The 17743-nt window shown below is 46.7% G+C and overlaps 1 protein-coding gene across 1 annotated transcript in view; it reads left to right on the top strand.

The window, feature by feature from the left end:
• The window catches only part of NALF2 (NALCN channel auxiliary factor 2), a 28983-nt gene extending 16022 nt beyond the window's left edge, over nt 1–12961 (top strand). Inside the window, exons 2-3 of the mRNA XM_039838968.1 lie at nt 9546–9717; nt 10123–12961. Coding sequence (XP_039694902.1) covers nt 9546–9717; nt 10123–10508 — 558 coding nt within the window. The 3' untranslated portion in view covers nt 10509–12961. The remainder of the gene's footprint in view (nt 1–9545; nt 9718–10122) is intronic.
• Nucleotides 12962–17743: the final 4782 nt, after the last annotated feature.

A 17743-nucleotide genomic window follows, 5' to 3' on the forward strand; every position in this document is an offset into this window, starting at 1 on the left:
CATTCTCTCCATTTCTTAACTCTGCTGCTACTGCTTCACTGAGGTCCCATCGTTTCTCATTCAAATTGTTGCAGTAGTCTCCTAGATGGTCTCCCTACCTCCAGTCTTGATGCCTGCATTCCATCATACATACTTTCAGACACAAGTCTGAAAAGGTAGTCACAGGAGTGATAAGCTATCTTTTAAAAGTCAAGTATTTAAAACTTGTTAAAGGCTCTTTATTGACTATAGGATGAAGCCCAGCTCCTCCTCAGCATCCAGCGCATGTCCTGATATGGGCATGGCCTTCTTATACTTATCATCACAACATATAGTGATTGATTCACATGGTTCTCTCTTCTGCTCCTTGAAGATAGGCAGCTTGTCTTACTCATCTCTTTGATCTGTAGCTCTCCAGCACAGTACCAGGCACTCAGAAAATGTTCAGAGAATGGTCATTGAATGGACGAATGAATGGAAATACCTAATTCAAGGACGTTTACAAATACCTTCATTGAGTACAGGAAGCCAACTGTTCTGTACGGCCCCAGATGAGCTATAGGAGCCATGAGTAAAACCACAGTGAGGCATTATTTCAGCTCAAAAGAAGGGAGAACTTCTTTAACTGCTAGAGTTGTCTGAAGATATAGGCTGCCCTAAGAGAGATTGAGTGCCCTGTGACAAGAATTTTATAGTCAGTAGCTGGATAGTGTTTGGCAGTGATGTTGGAGTGGAAATTCCAACAGCAGGTAGGAAAGTGGAGTGAATCCTCTCACAGTCCTCTTGCAGTCGTCAGCAATGCCTCTTGCAGTGGTCATGAACCTGCTTCCTTTGCTTACCTGATCGATATGGGTCATCTAGGCTCCTTAAGAACTGCCTCTGCATTAGGGACACTACCTCTCCACTAACCAGGCTGGTCCTGGCCAGGCCAGGCCCACCCAGCCAATGGCCTTTGACCAGATGGCCTGAGAGGCTTGGAGATGAAAGGGCCTTCTAGAACTGCACTGGCTCTAGGTTCTCAACCACCTCTCCAGCCATCTCCCCTGCCTTCCTCCAAGCCAGGCCACTTTGACTCATGACTGCTTATTCTCAGAAACAGGAAAGCTGTTGCTTATTTTTATAGCCACTTAAGTAAAACTATATCATCAACCTGAGTTTGCCCTGATCCCAGTCTGACTGCCATTCCCAATGAACTATTGCTGTCACCAGAGTTATGTCCATGATCTCCTTCCCATGGATTTGAGAGACTGACTTTGACCTTACCCTATGCCGATCCAACTCTTTGAAAGCCCAGAATCAAGCTTAGGAGCACAAGGCTCTTTTCAAACCTTCCCAAGGAGGTCCCTCATAATTCTAGGTGTGCTGACGGATATAGTGCGAAGAGGCATCAGATTACTTATCAGAGTACATCCCTTCTAATCCTGGCTTTGTGGTTGATTTCATGAATGCTTCTGACTTGGCTAAACCAATCCCCTTTTCTGGGCCTCAGGTTCCCCCTAAGTGAAATCTAGGGTACTTATTTGTGTGCTGTGGACAGTGGGTTTCATTCCCAAGCGTAGCCCAGATTGCTGTTCTGCCTCCACAAGCTCTGCAGCTGCAGCTCTTTGCCAAAGGTCCCAGGGGGTACATCAAGAAAACAAGCAGCCATGCAGAGAAGGTCTGTAGGGAGGATTCTGGTGGGGAAATAAGCCCTAAAGGAGGGAAGTCAGTTGGAATCCAAGAAGGAAACTGCCAACTTCCTGATTGGCAAGAACTGAAGCTGTCCTCTCTGGAGGATTTTCCAGCCCCAAACTAAGGAATTGGGGTTGGCCTCCTCTTTCTAAATCCTCTGACCCCGAGTCTTGGCTGTGGGCTTTGTGTGTACACATGTACTTGTGTGCACCCTAGAGGTTAGAAGTCAGGTGCCTCTTTTCAGAGGAGCATAGGGATGAGAAAGGCCTGGCCAGTGCTTCAAGCCAGGGAGCAGGAAGGTAAGGCAAGGCTCTCCAGGTCTTCCTACTCCTCCCTAAACTGGCAGCCGCAGGGCCCAGGAGGGGTGGGGATCTCCCTCATCTTGCCTGCTCCCATTTCAACAGTGGCTTAGTAGCTCAGCTAGGAGGAGGGGTGGGACAGCCTTTCCAGCTTCCTTTTTGGGTTAATTGGTGTTCCCTCTAGTTACTCCCTCCTTCCTTCCCCTCCCAGTTCCCATAGCAACTTGGCTGTAGCAGCCAGAACTTGATTGAGCCCAGCGGTGGCCTGACTGAGGTGGAAAAGGGGGGTTCTGTGGGGGAAGGGAGGGCACTGCCAGGCCAAGGTTTCCCACCCCACCCATACTCTGCTGCTACCTCGAGGGTCCAGGATGGTTAAGGTCAGAGGACAGTGCATGATGAAGTCTTTTCTGCCAGGGCTGGACTTTGGAGAGCATGAAAGCCCAGAGCAGGCCTGGTTCTCAAATCTCCTTCCCTACCCATGCCCTTGTGTCCTGCCCCATCCTGGGTTTGGACTTGGAAGCCACTGGTAGGATCGTACAGTAGGAAGAACCCTATTGGAGTTGAGAAACCAGGTTTCAAGTTCCTCCCTATGCCACTATTTTCTGTCTGTAGACAAGTCCTCCCCACGTTTCTAGGCCTGAGTTTCCTCCTTTATAAAATGATGAAGTAGGGCTAAGCTGATAATTCTCTGCTTATTAAACTTACCTAAGGGGTTTTGAAAAACTACAGATTGTGGGCCCCACCCAGAGGGATTCCGACTTAGTTGGTCTGGAGTGTAATGTGGGCCAAGCAAGAGATTTTTAAAAAGACTCAGTGATTCTAATATGCAGCCAGAGTAGAGAAACTAGAGCAGAAGATCTCCAACCCTCTGGCCTTGAGTCTTGGCTAGCAGGTCTTCCAGAGGACTGTTGTCAGGAAATTTTCTTTTTCCGGCATGCCCCAGCTCCAGCAAGCCCCACAGCTCTCCTACCCCTGCCTCTTCACCATCCTTGTGGATGAGTGCCCAGGCTCCTGTGCCTGAACAAACAACCTGGCCCCCTCTGGCTCAGTCCTAACACTGATGAGACAGGGCAAGCAACTCAGGCCCATCTAGGGAAGAGAGCTGCATGCAGAGACTAAGGCAGACTTGATGCCCAGGCGGTAGCACTGAGAGCCAGGCTTTTCACCTGAGAAGGATCTCAGGCCATCTCTGAAGCAGGTGGGCCAGCAATGGCCTCAGCTGGCTGGCTGTGGGGCCAGGGAATCGGATTACCTCTCAGCTCCCTGTCATTCTTCCTCCATTCCCCTCATTAGCTCCTTGCCTGTTCCTGCCTCGCCACCCACAGGCCTGGTGTCCTCCTCAGGCAATCTGCTCGCCCACTTGTTGCCATGGTGACTCTGGCTGGGGGTTGTGGGGCTTGAGGGAGGGTCGTCTAATTAAGGAGAAAGGCCGCACTCCCACTGTCAAGCCACCCCTCTCCTCAGCCCACCTCCCTCTCTCCCTCCCTGGCCTCCCTCCCTCTTTCCCAGAGCAGATGAGTGAAGTGCCCAGCCACCACAGCCTGTTATTAGGCTAACTGCAGTTGCCTGGGAGGAGAGCTGAAACTCCCATGGAGCCCCCTCATGTAGGAGCAGAAATATTGAACTGGAAGAGCCCAGGGAGAATCCCATAGCGTCCCCCTGAATGCCACCAGTGGAAGAGGGGATGATTCCACAGAGTTAGGGGTGAGGGTCGAGGTGGACACTGGGTCTAGGCTGCAGAGATTGTGGCCAGAGCCTCATCTTTGCACTCTAGGGCCCAAAAGATGGCAGGGTTCTCTGAGTTACTGAGGTCCTTAGCTTTGGGGATTTTCATTTCTTTCCTGCTTTACTTTAATTCTTTCTCTTAAAATTCCTTCTGCTCTCTTATCCCACTTTTCTTACCCCTGCTTTCTTATACTGCCATCTTCCTCACCCGCCTTTCTCCTGCTATTCATTCTTACCTTTATCTTTCTTTTTTTATAGGAAGAACATTTATTCCTTACTTTTTAAAATATTTCTTTTATTTTTTCAATTCCAGTTGACATACAGTATTAGTTTCAGGTATATAACAGTGATTAGACATTTGTATAACTTATGAACTGATCACCCTGATAAATTCAGTACTGATCTGATACAAACATAGTTATTTCAATACTACTGACTATATTCCCCATGCTGTATTCTACATCTCCATGACTATTTTATAACTACCAGTTTGTACTTCTTAACCTCCTCCCCCTTCACAGATCTCCCCAACTTCCCCCCATCCAGCAACCATCAAAATGCTCTTTGTATCTATGAGGTTGTTTCTGTTTTCTTTGTTCATTTATCCTATTCTCTAGATTCCACATATAAGTGAGATCATATTTTATTTGTCTTCCTCTGTCTGACTTATTTCACTCAGCACAATACCCTCTAGGTCCATCCATGTTGTTGTGAATGGCGAGATTTCATTCTTTTTTATGGCCGAGTAATACTTTATTGTATATATTTACCACCTCTTCTTTATCCATTCACCCACTGATGGAGACCCAGGCTGCCTCCATATCTTGGCTACTGTAAATAATGCTGCAATGAACCTATGGATTCACACGTCCCTTCAAAGTGGTGTTTTGGGTTTCTTTGGATACATGCCCAGAAGTGGGATCACTGGGTCCTTCTTTGTCTCTTTGTCTCTTGTTATAGCCTTTATATTAAAGTGTATTTTGTCTAAGTATTGCTTTTTTTTGTATCCATTTTCATGAAATAACTTTTTCCATCCCTTTAATTTCTCTCTCTCTCTCTCTCTGTCTTTTGATCTGAAGTGAGTCTCTTGTAGACAGCATATGTAGGGTCTTGTTTTCTTATCCATTCAGCCACCCTATATCTTTTGATTGGAGCATTTAATCCATTTACATTCAAAGTAATTGTTGATAGATATGTAGTTATTGCCATTTTATTATTTATAATTTTTATCTTTTTTCCCTTTTCCTTTCTCTTCTTAAGGAAGTCCTTCTCACATTTCTTGTAATACTGGTTTAATGCAGATGAACTCCTTTATTTTTTTCTTGTCTGGGAAGCTCTTTATCTGTCCTTCGATTCTAAATGATAGCCTTGCTGGGTAGAGTCATCTTGGTTGTCGGTCCATGCTTTTCATTACTTTGAATATTTCCTGCCAGTACCTTCTGGTCTGCAAAGTTTCTGTTGAGAAGTTAGCTGATAGTCTTATGGGAGCTTCCTTGTAGGTAACTACCTGCCTTTCTTCTCTTGGTGTTTTTAACCTTCTCTCTTTGCCTTTAATCTTTGTCATTTTAAGTATGATGCATCTTGGTGTAGGCTTCTTTGGGTTCATCTTTTTTGGGACTCTCTGCACTTCCTTGGCTTGTATGTCTGTTTTTGTTTTTTTTTTCCGCCAGAATTGGGAAGTTTTCAGTCATTATTTCTTCAAGTGGGTTTTCAGTTCCTTGCTGCCTGTTTAGGGTTTGTGAACCCTTGAGAAATTTTAGGAAAAGTCCATAGAATGAGCCAAGACAGGCCATTTGTATGGAAAAGCCACTGAAAGCAACTTGGGTGGTGTGCACGTTGGGAGGGGTGGGTTCTCAGGGAATCACCTGGGCAGGACAAGCACCATCAGCCAGGTCAATGGAGACTCAGATATGGCAGCTGCCTGAGTCTGCAAGCCGGGTAATGGAGGGCTCAACAAAGGAATAATGTCCTCTGCCCGCACTTCTGTCTGGGAAAAAGCTGCCCCTCCAGTCTTCATCCTGACAACTCATTCCATCTCCATATGTACCTGGTGCCTTTCGAGCTGCTGCCCCAGTGCTGGAGCTCAAAATGAGTGAGTCCGTCAGTGGTAAGACTGTGTGGGCCCTTTAAGAGGAACGTCTGCAACTCTAGGCGCCCTGTGTCACTCAGCCACAGTCTCCACTGGTTTTCACAGCCAGAAGTTGTGGGGACTTGTTTTCCCCGAACCAGGACCCTGGGCTGTGGACCCCAGTGTGGAGCCAGGACCCCTTGCTCCTCAGGGGGAACCTCCGCAGCCAAGATATCCCTCTCAATTCTCAACTGGCACACAGAGGTGTGGGACCAGCCTATTTTGTATCTTCGCCCCTCCTACTAGTTTCGAGGTGGCTTAATCTGTGTCCTTAGTTATAAGACTTCTGATCAGCTAGACTTCAGGGGATTCTCAGTGATGGTTGTTCTGTAGGTTAGTTGTAACTTTGATGTGATTGTGGGAGGAGGCGTGCACAGCGTTTACCTACTCTGCCATCTTGACGAAAACCCACCCTCATCTTTCTTAGTTCCTCTTGCTTGCTCCTAGTCTTCACAGCTCCCTCTTACCCCCACTTTTTTTACCCTTCATCTTTCACCCTCACTGCACCTCTTTACTTCCTTTACACCCTCCATCTCTTATTCCTCTTCTCTTTCTCCCCAACCTTGTTTTTCCTACCCCCATTATCACTACCATTTCTTACCCTCCAACTCCCTATTTATTTTCTATCCACATCCTCCACTGTACTTCTTATTCCGCTGACAACCTCCTGCCCCCCCTCAGCCCCCTCTCTCTTGGACCCCACCCATACTTTCTCTTACCCAGCCTCCTATTTTCAATTTTTCTTTTTCACCCTCCTTTCACCCCCTTCTTGTTTCTTTGCACATAGCTTTTATTCCAATAATTTCACTTTTAGGGGTTTATATAAATAAAATGTAACACAGGTATGTAAGAGAGATGTATACAAATATATTCACTGAACATTTGCTTATAATAGTCAAAACTTGGAAATAGTATCTATCCACAGGAGATCAGTACCCTTTCCACTCTATTCATACAAAATTGTTCTGCGTTCTTTTAGCATTCACTCACCTCCATAGGTTTACTGAAGCTGTTGCCTCAACCTGGAATGCCCTTTTGTCTCATCTAAAATCCTACTGCGAGTCCTCGCTCAGCTTTTATCCCCTCACCAAAATCATTTCCATCTTTTCTATTGACTTCTCTCCAATGGCTAGTGGTTTAGCCTCTCCTATAGTATAAATCATATGAGGGAGAGTCTCAAGTTAGATGTGTCTACCCATGAAACTGGAATTTCTCTGAGAGTCAGGACATGTCCTCATTTACTTGTCCTGTTCACTTCAATCGACAGACTTTTTTTTACATATATTGTGCTGAGTACAAGCCCATGCCTGTTTTCATGCATCTCACATTTTAGTTGGGTTGACAGAGAAAAACAAAACAAGGATGCAGCCAAAGTCATACTTGTAGTGAAGAAACAGTTAAGAGAAAGAGACAATGATGAGGGGGCATCCTCTAGTTAGAGTGGTCAAAGACACCCTCTCTGAGGAAGTGACATTTGAACTGAGGCCTGAAAGATGAGAAGGACCTAGTTTTGTCGCAAGCAGGGGAAGAGCATTCCAGGCCAAGAGAACAGTATGTGTCTGGGGTGGGGAGAGTAGGGCATGTTCAAGGAAAAGAAAGAAAATGTCTGTGTTGGAACATGATGAGCTTGTAGGTAGAGGTAGAAAATGGTGTTGGAGACATCCAAGAGGGTCAAGTTATGGAGGGGCTTGAAGTCTGTAGTAAAAAGTTGAGGTTCTATTCTAAAAGCTTTGAAGCATTTGAAGCAAAGCGGTACCATGATTCGATGGTATTTAGAGATCACTTTTATGCCTGTGTGAACAGTGGATTGTAAAGACCAAGAATGGAAGCAAGAAGGCCAGGTAGGAGACTGTCATCCAGGTGACAAATAATAGTGGCCTGTACAAGGCTGTGGAGTAGAATGAGAATTGTCATGCCTTGTGGATGGACCGCCTGTGGGGACACAAGGAAAGAGAGGAATGAAGGCTTATACCTCAGTTTCTGGCTGGCGCACCTAGGTGGATGGTCATAGCACTTATCTGAAATGGGCAAGACTTGGGGTTGAGAGCAGATTTGGAGTAGAAAAATTTGCGACCTTCATTTTAAAATTTATAGCATGTTGAATTTTAGATGCTGGTGAGATATCAAAGTCCCGAACAATGCTTTGTTCCTCAGAGTGTTGGGTCGATTTGCATCACAACCCACAACCACCCACCATCACCACCCATTACTAACCCCATTTGGTGATGGTTTTGGAAAAGGCCTGTGTGAGATTGCATTCCCAAAGTCCATGCTCACAGTGGAGTTATTTGCATTTTAGTTTAAGTGTTTAAAGTGAGTGTAAGAAGCTTCAGCCATGTTGTTCATTGTGTGGTTGAAAGGCTGTCAGCAGCAAAATGACATGTACCCTTGTTCAAAATGGGGATCCCTAAGCCCATCTCAGTCCACTTGAAGCTGAATTGGAGGGGCTGTCTGCATACTTAACAATGACTCAGAGGATTCTGAGGCACACCGAAATCTGAGAACTCTTATTATAAGGAGCAACTATGAGAAGGTGCTCCTGAAGATATGAGGACTGCATGTCAAAAGGGCTCTAACCCCATGCATGAGAGTTGTCTGGGCATCCTGTTAAAATGAAGGTGCTGACTTGGGTCTGGGGTGGGGCCTGGAATTCTGTACTTCTTACCAGCTTCTAAGTGACGGTGATACTGCTGGTCCAGGCCCACATTTCCAGTAGCTAGGAGCTAGATCGGTGATCTCGGTGGGAGATGATTTTGCCCCCCAGGGGACATTTGGCAATGGCTGAAGATATTTTTGGTTGTCACAATTTAGGGTTGGAGTGCAACTGGCAACTACTAGGTAGAGGCAAGGGATGCTGCTCAATAGCCTACAATGCACAGGGGAGTCCCCACTACAATGAATTATTCAGTCTAAAACGTCAGTAGTATTGCTGTTGATAAACTCTGGACTTGATGATAACCAAAGGGTATAGAGCAGGGAAACTTCCTTAGCTAGTACCCAGAACCTGATAGGAGTGGGCTAGATGAGGGACAGGAAATATACCTGTGAAGCGAAACTGCAAAGTTTCCAAATGAAACATAGTGTCTGCTGCACACCAGGGCTGAAGCCAACAGGACAGAGCATGGATTAAGTAGAGCTTAAAGGCACATGTGGTGCCTCGTAAGGCAGATTCCTGTTTTTATTAAAAATAACCCCTCACATTGGTATTGAACATTAGAGTTTACAAAACATTTTTGTATGTGTCATATTATTTGATCCAAACAACATCCTAATGAGGTAGAGCAAGGATTATTCTATCCCTTTCTTGAATTGAGAAACTTAACACCATCAACCAAAGAAATGTTTACTGAATTGAATAGAACTGAAATTTACTCCATTATGGGTAACCTTAGACAAGTCAGGTCACCTCTTCAGGCCATTTGTGAAATGGTAGGGTTGGTTGGGTTGATTGGTAAGGATCTTTCCAGCTCAGACATAGGAGTAATTTTATGATTTTACCAATGAACAAACTCTAAGTCTTGGATGGTTGCAGACTGGGGGACTTGGGAGTCCTGGCTATGAGGTAGGAGATCTTAGGGTAGGATGTAGTGGTCTTGACTCAAACCTTTCTTCTTCACTTCCTGGATCCTGGGGTTGGGTTGATGAGCACACCTCCCCTGCTAGACTAAAGTACACCCCTCATCACTTTCTTCTGAGGTGGGAAGGGGCTGACACCTGGCTGATGCTCTTTCCTCTCCCCACAGGCTGTCTACAAGGCCTGGCTGTGCTCAGAATACTTCAGCGTGACCCAGCAAGAATGCCAGCGCTGGGTGCCCTGCAAGCAATACTGCCTGGAGGTGCAGACCCGGTGCCCCTTTATACTCCCTGACAATGAGGAAATGGTGTACGGAGGGCTGCCTGGCTTTATCTGTACAGGTAAAGGCAGGGCAGTGGGGAGGAGGGAGGAGGCTGGGTCCCAGGGTAGGCACCAGGTCTGGGGTGTGGTAGCAGGGAGGACAACAGGGAAGTCAGGTTAGAAGAATGTTAGTGGCTGGAGAAGTGGGCAGTAAGGTCCCAAGGCTGGGATAGGGCCAAGTGGAATGGGCAGAGGGCAGTGTCCATCTTTATCCACAACATGTCCAGCCAGGGAGTCATCCCACAGAAACTGTCTAGGGTCCCTGGGAGAGACGTGAATGGAAAGGGAAGTTGGTAAAGGGGTAGGAACAAAAAAAAGTCTTGGGCAGGGCCACCAGAGCAGTCCCAGTTTTGAAAATCTCTCTAGGAAAGGCAATAGCTTTCAGCCCACTTAGCACCCACCACAGCTTCCTTATCCATTGACAGGGTTGCTGGACACTTCGCCAAAGCGCCCGGAAACCAAATGCTGTGACATGCAGTGGGTCTCCTGTGAATCGGAGAAGAAGAAGTTCAAGGAGTCTGAGGCCCCCAAAACCCACTACCAGCAATTCCACCATTCCTATTTCCACCACTACCACCAACAGTACCGCCACTACCACCCCCTCCATGATCCCCCAGGCCGCATCAGCCACAAGCCCTCTCTGCTGCCGGTGTCTGCGGGCTCCCGCCTCAGCCCCAGCAGGATCCGGCTCTATGTCCTTGTTCTCATGCTCCTCCATACCATGGTGTCCTTCTCCAGCAACCAGGGTGGTGGGGGACTGGGGCTGGAGGCACTGCCTGCCCTAGATGAGGGCCTGACTCGGGAAGAGTGACAGCAAGGAGGGAGGACAGACCTCCACCATACATTGACATCAGTCTCTAGCTCTCAGGGGAGGGAGGGCCTCCCATGGGAGATATAGACAGGGGGGGCGGGGGAAATGGGGACCACATCGTCCCCAAGCTACCCCCACCCCAGAAACAGCTCCAACAGAACGGCCAGAGGGCCCCAGGGAGCTGCAAAACTCATCTAGGAGAAAGAGGCAGGAGCAGCAGGCGCCCCCTCCCAGGCACCCATCTATGGGGCTTAGCAAACAAAACGGGGGGGGGAGTAGGGGCTGGAAATGCCCACCCCTGCTGAGAGCCCTGACCCCAGGGAGGGAGGCTGCCCACCCAGCCTTGGCCCTGCAGGGAATGTTGGGGAGCCCAGAGGGGAGATGCTCTCCCCCCTCCACATTCCTTCTGTTGCCAAGATCCTTAATTCTCTCCTGCCCATACTCTACAGGCAACGGCAGACGGCCCTCCTCCAGCGCACCTTGCCAGGGAAGTGCCAGGCTGGGAAATGAGGTACGTGCAGTTGTAGCTAGGTTGGGGACCCCAGTTAAACTGTGGTCCAGCACCCTAGGCAATGAGGAGTAGGAATGAGGTACAGAGAGAGTGTAGAGAGGGAAGGCAAGGAGAAGAGAGTCGTGGGCAGAGGGCTTAGAGAGATGGCTAAATGAGCTTTTGCCACCCGGCTTTGGGGAGGTGGATGATCAGTGTTGAACCAGGCTTGAGGACAGCTCCCCAAATCAGGAAGGGTTGCATAAGAAGCCCTCTGGGGAAGGACTGCAGGAACTGGGGTGTTGGGTCTCAAAACGGAAGGGTGAGGGCACATGGTTGGACTGCCACTGTCTGAAGGGCCATATCTTACAGAAGGTGCACATTCTCCCAAGGGCCACTCTTGCCCTGGAGATCTTGGCCTTGGGGCCAAAGACATTTCCATTTCTGATCTCCATGGAGAGGAGGGACTTCAACCCAAGTGGGTCAGGCCTGGCCTGGGTCCCCATACTCCCCCATCTTGTCCTAGCCCAGGCCTCCATGAAGGAGAATCTGGTGGCATTGCCCCAGGGCTTTCCAGAGATGAGCCTCCCCCATTCCCACCCTGTTCCCATCCCCAGCCTACCAAAGAGTATTTATCCCTTCCCATCCCTGACCCCATGGGTTGCTATCCCAATTGTGGAACAACCAGACTCCTTCTCGCCCTGTAGTGGATCCCCTGATCCAGCCCCCCTGCCCCTTGCTGGAGAACATAGAAACTGGCAAGAGGAACTGCTGAATAAAGAGAATGTACTGTTGTCCCTTGGCTGAGAGATTTGAAATGTTTAGTCAAGCTAGAGAGTTGAATGAGAGAAGAATTATCGAAACCCCTTTGGGGGACATTAGCCTTGTGCTGATCTCCTGGGAGCGGGAGGCTACATTGCTTGGGAAATTTCAAAGCCAATGGGAGCAGACAAGAGAGCCAGAACTATGTTTCTGGGATAGGTCAAGGCGCTTATGGTGCCAGAAAGGGCTGTCTTAGGATGTGATGCCAGTGAGGTAAGGGGATATGAGGTCCTGGAACCACATTAGGTGAAACCAAGGAGATGGGGAGGGGACACCTGAAATTGGTTGGCTGGAGGATAAATGAGAGACTTTTCTTGTAGAGAGAGAATCATTCAATAGCCTCAGCTGGGTCCCAAATGGACTTTGTGTGACTGAGGAGTCCTTCCCTGCCAGTTTTCTCATTTCTCACAGCGTGTCCTCTTCCTCCACCCATGTGCCCTGCCCACGTACCCCCCTGTTTGGCCTTCAGCACTTTGGGCCTAGCCACATACCCCATGCCTAGAGTGCTCTTTTCAGCTGGGGAGGAAAAGAGGTGCTGGCTCCTTTCCAGAGATGCTTATGTAGATGTGAAAGACCCTAGGTACTGCCTTCTAACTCCTGCATCCTCAGGAGGGGAAAAGGGACTGGGAAGTAAAGGGGGACCTTGCAGCCCCAGGGAATGGACCCTTGGAGACTCCCATCCTCTCTTCCCCCTCACCAAGTGCCCAGGAGACCCCTGGCTCAGACCAGCCCAGGGCCTTGCCCAGTGGCAGGGGTAAGGGGCACCTCACTCCACCTCAAAGTCATTTGACTGTCCCTATCCACCCCACTACCCAGATCTCCTACCACCCTTCAATCTGCCCTGCCTTCTGCCACAGGCAGCAGAGCTTGGCAGCTTTCTTATGCCATTTTCTACACTGTGCTTCATGAGTAGGACTTTCTTGCACTAGTTCCTATGACTGAGTCTCCAAGCTGGATTCCTAGTAGTCCCCCGTCCCTTCCTCCCTCACCTGGCTATGATTCAGTTTTCCCCTTCCCCTGCCTCTGTGTTTCGGTGAGAGTCTCTGTGTGTGTACTGCTTTCTGTTTTGTTGCATTGTGGGGCAGAGGTCTCTCTGCTCTTGTTTAAACCCCATAAAGAAATAAATGGTAAGACTTGATGATAACCTTCCCTTCATGGTTTTGTTCTGTGGAGTCAAACACTGCCCGAGTAAAAAGTCTATGGCTTCGGGAGGAGGTGGGACCAGAAGATGCTGATCCCGTGCCTCACTCCTTGTTGGCTCAGGTCTCAGAAAAAGGGGAAACTCTGTAGTAGGCCATTTTAGACAAGGAATCAAAAAATCAGCCTCCTGCAGGGATCAAGCAGTTAAATGTAAGTGAATGAGTGAGTGAGTGAGTGAGTGAGCAAGTGAGCTGGGCAGGGGTGAGGTACGGACTCCAGCCATATGAGTGGTGAGAAGTGCAGGGCACATGTAGTCTACAGGGGACAGCTCAAGTCCAGGGATGTCTTGTGGGAATGTGGGCCCCATGTTGCCAGATCTTCTCATTCTTCGAGGAAAGTGAGGACTCAGAGGTTTTATATGAAGCCCTCTAATTTCTAAATGTCGTCTCAAGTCAAAAAACCCATTTATGTGAAATGGGGGAAGGGAGAGGGTAAAGTAGGAGGGAATCTGGTATGCTCACTGAGCTGCTGAATTCCTTTGCCAGGAAAACACAAGTCTCCCAACTTCCCCAAAGTCATCATGGCATGGAGGTTACGGCATGGTCTCCAGAACCAGACTATGAGTTCAAAGTTTAACACCACCATCTCGTACTTGTATGATTTACACAAGTCTCTTAACTTCTTTAAGTCTTAATGTCCTCATCTATCAAAATGGTTACTGAGAATTGGATGATGTACACAGAGCACTTTGCACAAGAGCTGGCACAAAGGAGCTGCTCAGGTATAGATCATTATTATTGTCATGAGTCACTTGGTCTTTCTTCTCTTTCCTTTACCACCACCTATAATGGTCCCCAAGTTCTTTCAGTTCTACCTCTGTACTATGTCTCTAACTCATTCTTTCTCTTTCACCTCCACTCCCATTCAGCCACTTAGGCCGTCAATAGCTCTTGCCTGGACTATTGCAATGGCCTACCAACTAATCTCTTATTCAATTACTCTGGCTCCAATCTACCTTCTCCCTAGTACGTTGAACTTAGGCACTTAGGAGACACTCCATAAATATTTTGTTGAAAGAACTGCTGCTGTAAAGTACACATCTGCTTAAAGTGAACATATATCTGTGATCAAAAACGTTAGATGGCCCCACATTGCTTGTAGAACCAACTGTAAACTTCTTACCATGACTTTCAAGGCTGTTTGTATTCCAATCCTATCCTACCAGCCTGATGGTCCACCACAGGCTATGAGACACTCATGTTCCAGCCATGTTTTACTGGTGGTTATTCACTGAATGAGCTCTGTATCTTCTCATCTCTTGCCCTTTGTTTACATTGTTTCCTTTGACTGCAACGCCCTCTCTCCGAGTCTGCCTATCACTGTCTTACCCAGTTTTCAAAGTCTGGCTCTAGTGCCACCTCTGCTATGAAGACTTTCACATTCCCTTTCTTCCAAGCTGAAAACTATCTCATACTCTTCTGTACTTCTGTAACACTTTGTACCTTAATTATATCCTACCTGTATCAACTTATTCATTCAATCAAAGCATGCCGATGGAGCAATTACTACTCTCTATGTGAAGCACTGTGCTGGGTGCTGGGAATACAGCAGTAAAATACACATTATAGATTCACGAGATAACATGATGTTATGTGTTCAGCAACCTAAATGTGTTTACTATATCATTCGAGTTTTTGTCTCACCACATGTCCAGGAGGAGAGCTAGGCTCTCTTGGTCTTAGGCATAGGAAAGAAAGGCAAGGGATTGGAGGAGACTACGTACTCATAGTGCTAAGGGGGTAAAGGGCACAATGGCTCTGGCAAGGTGGTAGCCCTACCGGCCACACATTGTCCTTTGACTCCTGGATATTGCCTTGCATCTGCCCCTCTGAGTGGCCCTTTCGACCAGGGCCCAGGCCCTGGTTTTCTCCCTTCAGTTCAGTCAGACTGCAGACAGCTTCAGTCTTTTCCAGCCTCAGAATTTGTGAGGAGGTGTGGTGTCATTGGCTCATGACCTGGCAATGCAGCAGTCACTTGGAGAGATTTCACTATGGCCCCACCAGCAGAGATTCAGATTGAATTAGTCTAGGTTGAGATCCCAGCTTTAGTATTGTTTAACAAACTCCACAAGTGATTCTAATGTGCAGCCAGGGTTGACAACCATGGGATGAAGAGAAGGCTGGAAGTACATGAAGTCCTTGTTATTTGAGAATAAGTGGTGCTAGAAAAAGGTCACAATTAATTCATTTAAAGTGGGGACCAATATTTCACAGTAGAGTGGAGGAAAAGGGGAAAGGGGTCTGATTGGGACTTTGCCTTGAGAAACAAAATTGAAAATGTGAAAAATATTTTCGTTTAAATTTAAAATTTGTAAATAATTGCAAATATGCACTGATTCTAGAATGGACAAAAATGAATCAAGCATTGGAGGAATAACATAATTTTCCTGACCAAAGTGCATGAGAACACAACATTGACTTTTGCCATACAATCACAATCACGTAATCACAATAATTGATTAGTGCTTCAATTACTTTGCTAGTAATCCATCTGTTTAGATTTTCTCTTTCTTCTTGGTTCAGGCTTGAAAGGTTATATGCTTCTAGAAGTTTACTCTTTTCTTCTAGATCGTCGAATTTGTTGGCATATGTAGTTGTTCGTAGTATTCTTTAATGATTCTTTGCATTTTTGTGGTGTCAGTTGTAATTCAATCATAAACAGAGTCTTGTTCTGTTTTTTCCAAAACTAGAGAACTTCTTCAGTTATCCCAAGGACCTCTTGCAATCCTTTGAGAGTTGAATCATTCTCTTTGAAGCCACGATCCTGTCATTACCCGTCAATTTTCCTTTCTGCCAATGGTAACTGGTCCATCTCTGCCAAATCCTCATTTATCAAGGACTTTACATGACATTACAGTTGGTCTTTAACATCACTTGCATTGACTTCACGAAACCATGAATCTTTTTTAAAACCAACAGTTTCACTCTGAAATTTATTTGCATTGTGCAATACTAACAATTAACAAGAGGCTGAAAAAGACCTTAGATAATGGGTATAGATGAATAGTATTAAGGTGTGAAATGGGGGGGAGGGACTTATGTAGGACGCAAAATAGTAAATATTTTGTAGTAGATAACTTTGCATTTTATAAAGTTCCTTTTCGTTTGGAGTTTTTAATTTGCTTACCTCTAAAATATAGGGATAGGATTAGACATTGTTATAAAGAATAAATAAATTAACTTAAATGAAGTAATATATGTGAAAGTGTTAAGCACAGTTCTTGGCACAGAGGAGGAACTAATAATTCCTGCTTTTCTTTCCCTCCAAAAACATTTTCATGCTCTTTTAAAAGACACTGAAAGACAAAGAAGAAAAGAAAGGAGAAGTACATTAGAGTAAGTGGAAACAAGATCCAGAACTTCTGCCCCAAGCTAAAGTTTCTGTGTTACTGCCATTCCCCCTTGCTGTATTCTCTGTGGAGGTTCACTAAAAACTGAGCACCTATTAGACTAATGTGTGGGGGTATAGAATCCAAAGATCACTCAGACAGAGAACCTGCCTTGAAGAAGTGCCTGGGTTGGTTGGGAAAAAAACCTATTAACAGAAATTGCTGAAAATACTTCTAGTATCAGACAATTTCCCCCAATTCCATTGTCACCATCTGGACCAGACCACCATCAACCCTCTCCTGGATCACTGCAATGGCCTCCTAACTGGTCTCCCTGATTCCAATCTTGCCACATACACAGAGTCCACCCAGAGTGATCTTTTAAAAAAAAGCAAATCAGATTATGTCTTTCCTTTGCTAAAATCCTAGTTTCCCATCTCATTTGGAATAAAATCCAAACTCCTTACCATGGCCCACAGGGTCCTACATGACCTATCACTTGACTACTTCTCCAGTTACCCAGTACACTCCTTTCAGTATCTTCCTCTGATATAGCAAGTTTGTTCCTGTGTGAAGACCTTTGTACATGCCCTTCCACAGCCTGAAATGTTCTTCCTCCAGATTTTTGCAAGGCTGACTCCTTCTCATCATATCTCACTCATGTGTCACTTCCTTAGAATAGACCTTTCCTGACTACTCAAGGTATGATACTGCCCTTCTTGCCCCAGAGACTCTTATCACATCACCTTGCTTTTTATATGACCTGGTAACTATTTGAAATGATCTTGTTTATACATTGGTTTTCTTGTTCATTGCCTCTCTCTTTAGTTGAATGTAAGCTCTGAACAGACAAGGATGTGTGTGTTCCCTGTCTCCCCAGTGCCTTAGTAAAAGTTCACTGAGCGAATGGATGTGGATGAGGATGAGTAGTGCTTTATTTGAGCAGGAGTGTGTGATGGTAGGATGTATGGAGTGGGTGGTGAGAGATGAAGTCAAAACATGAAAGGCCTTTAAGGTCAAGCTAGGGAATTTAGGCTTTATGTAGAGACCCACTGGGAGCCATGGGGATTATTGAGTTTAAGAACATTATCAGTTGACCTGGAGTAAGATTTATCTAGTGCCACGTGCCGGATAGATTGCTGGATGAAATGAATGGAGCGTCTGGTTTAAAAGTCCATCGACCACTATGTGCCCCACCTTTGCACACCTTCGCACTCGCTTGTCTGCACGGCTTTGCTCCATTCAGCTCCCTGACTCTTCTGGAATCACACCAGAGCCCTGACTGCCGTTCCCTGCCACCTGCCGCTGGGTGGTGCTGTGGCTCCTCCTACCCGGCCTGGAGGCGCCAGGCAGGCGGAGGCGCAGCCGCTGAACCTGGCCTGGCGCGGGGGTCCGACG

This window comes from Pteropus medius, unplaced genomic scaffold (assembly GCF_902729225.1).
Source record: "Pteropus medius unplaced genomic scaffold, Ma_sr-lr_union100, whole genome shotgun sequence".
Classification (NCBI taxonomy): Eukaryota; Metazoa; Chordata; class Mammalia; order Chiroptera; family Pteropodidae; genus Pteropus; species Pteropus medius.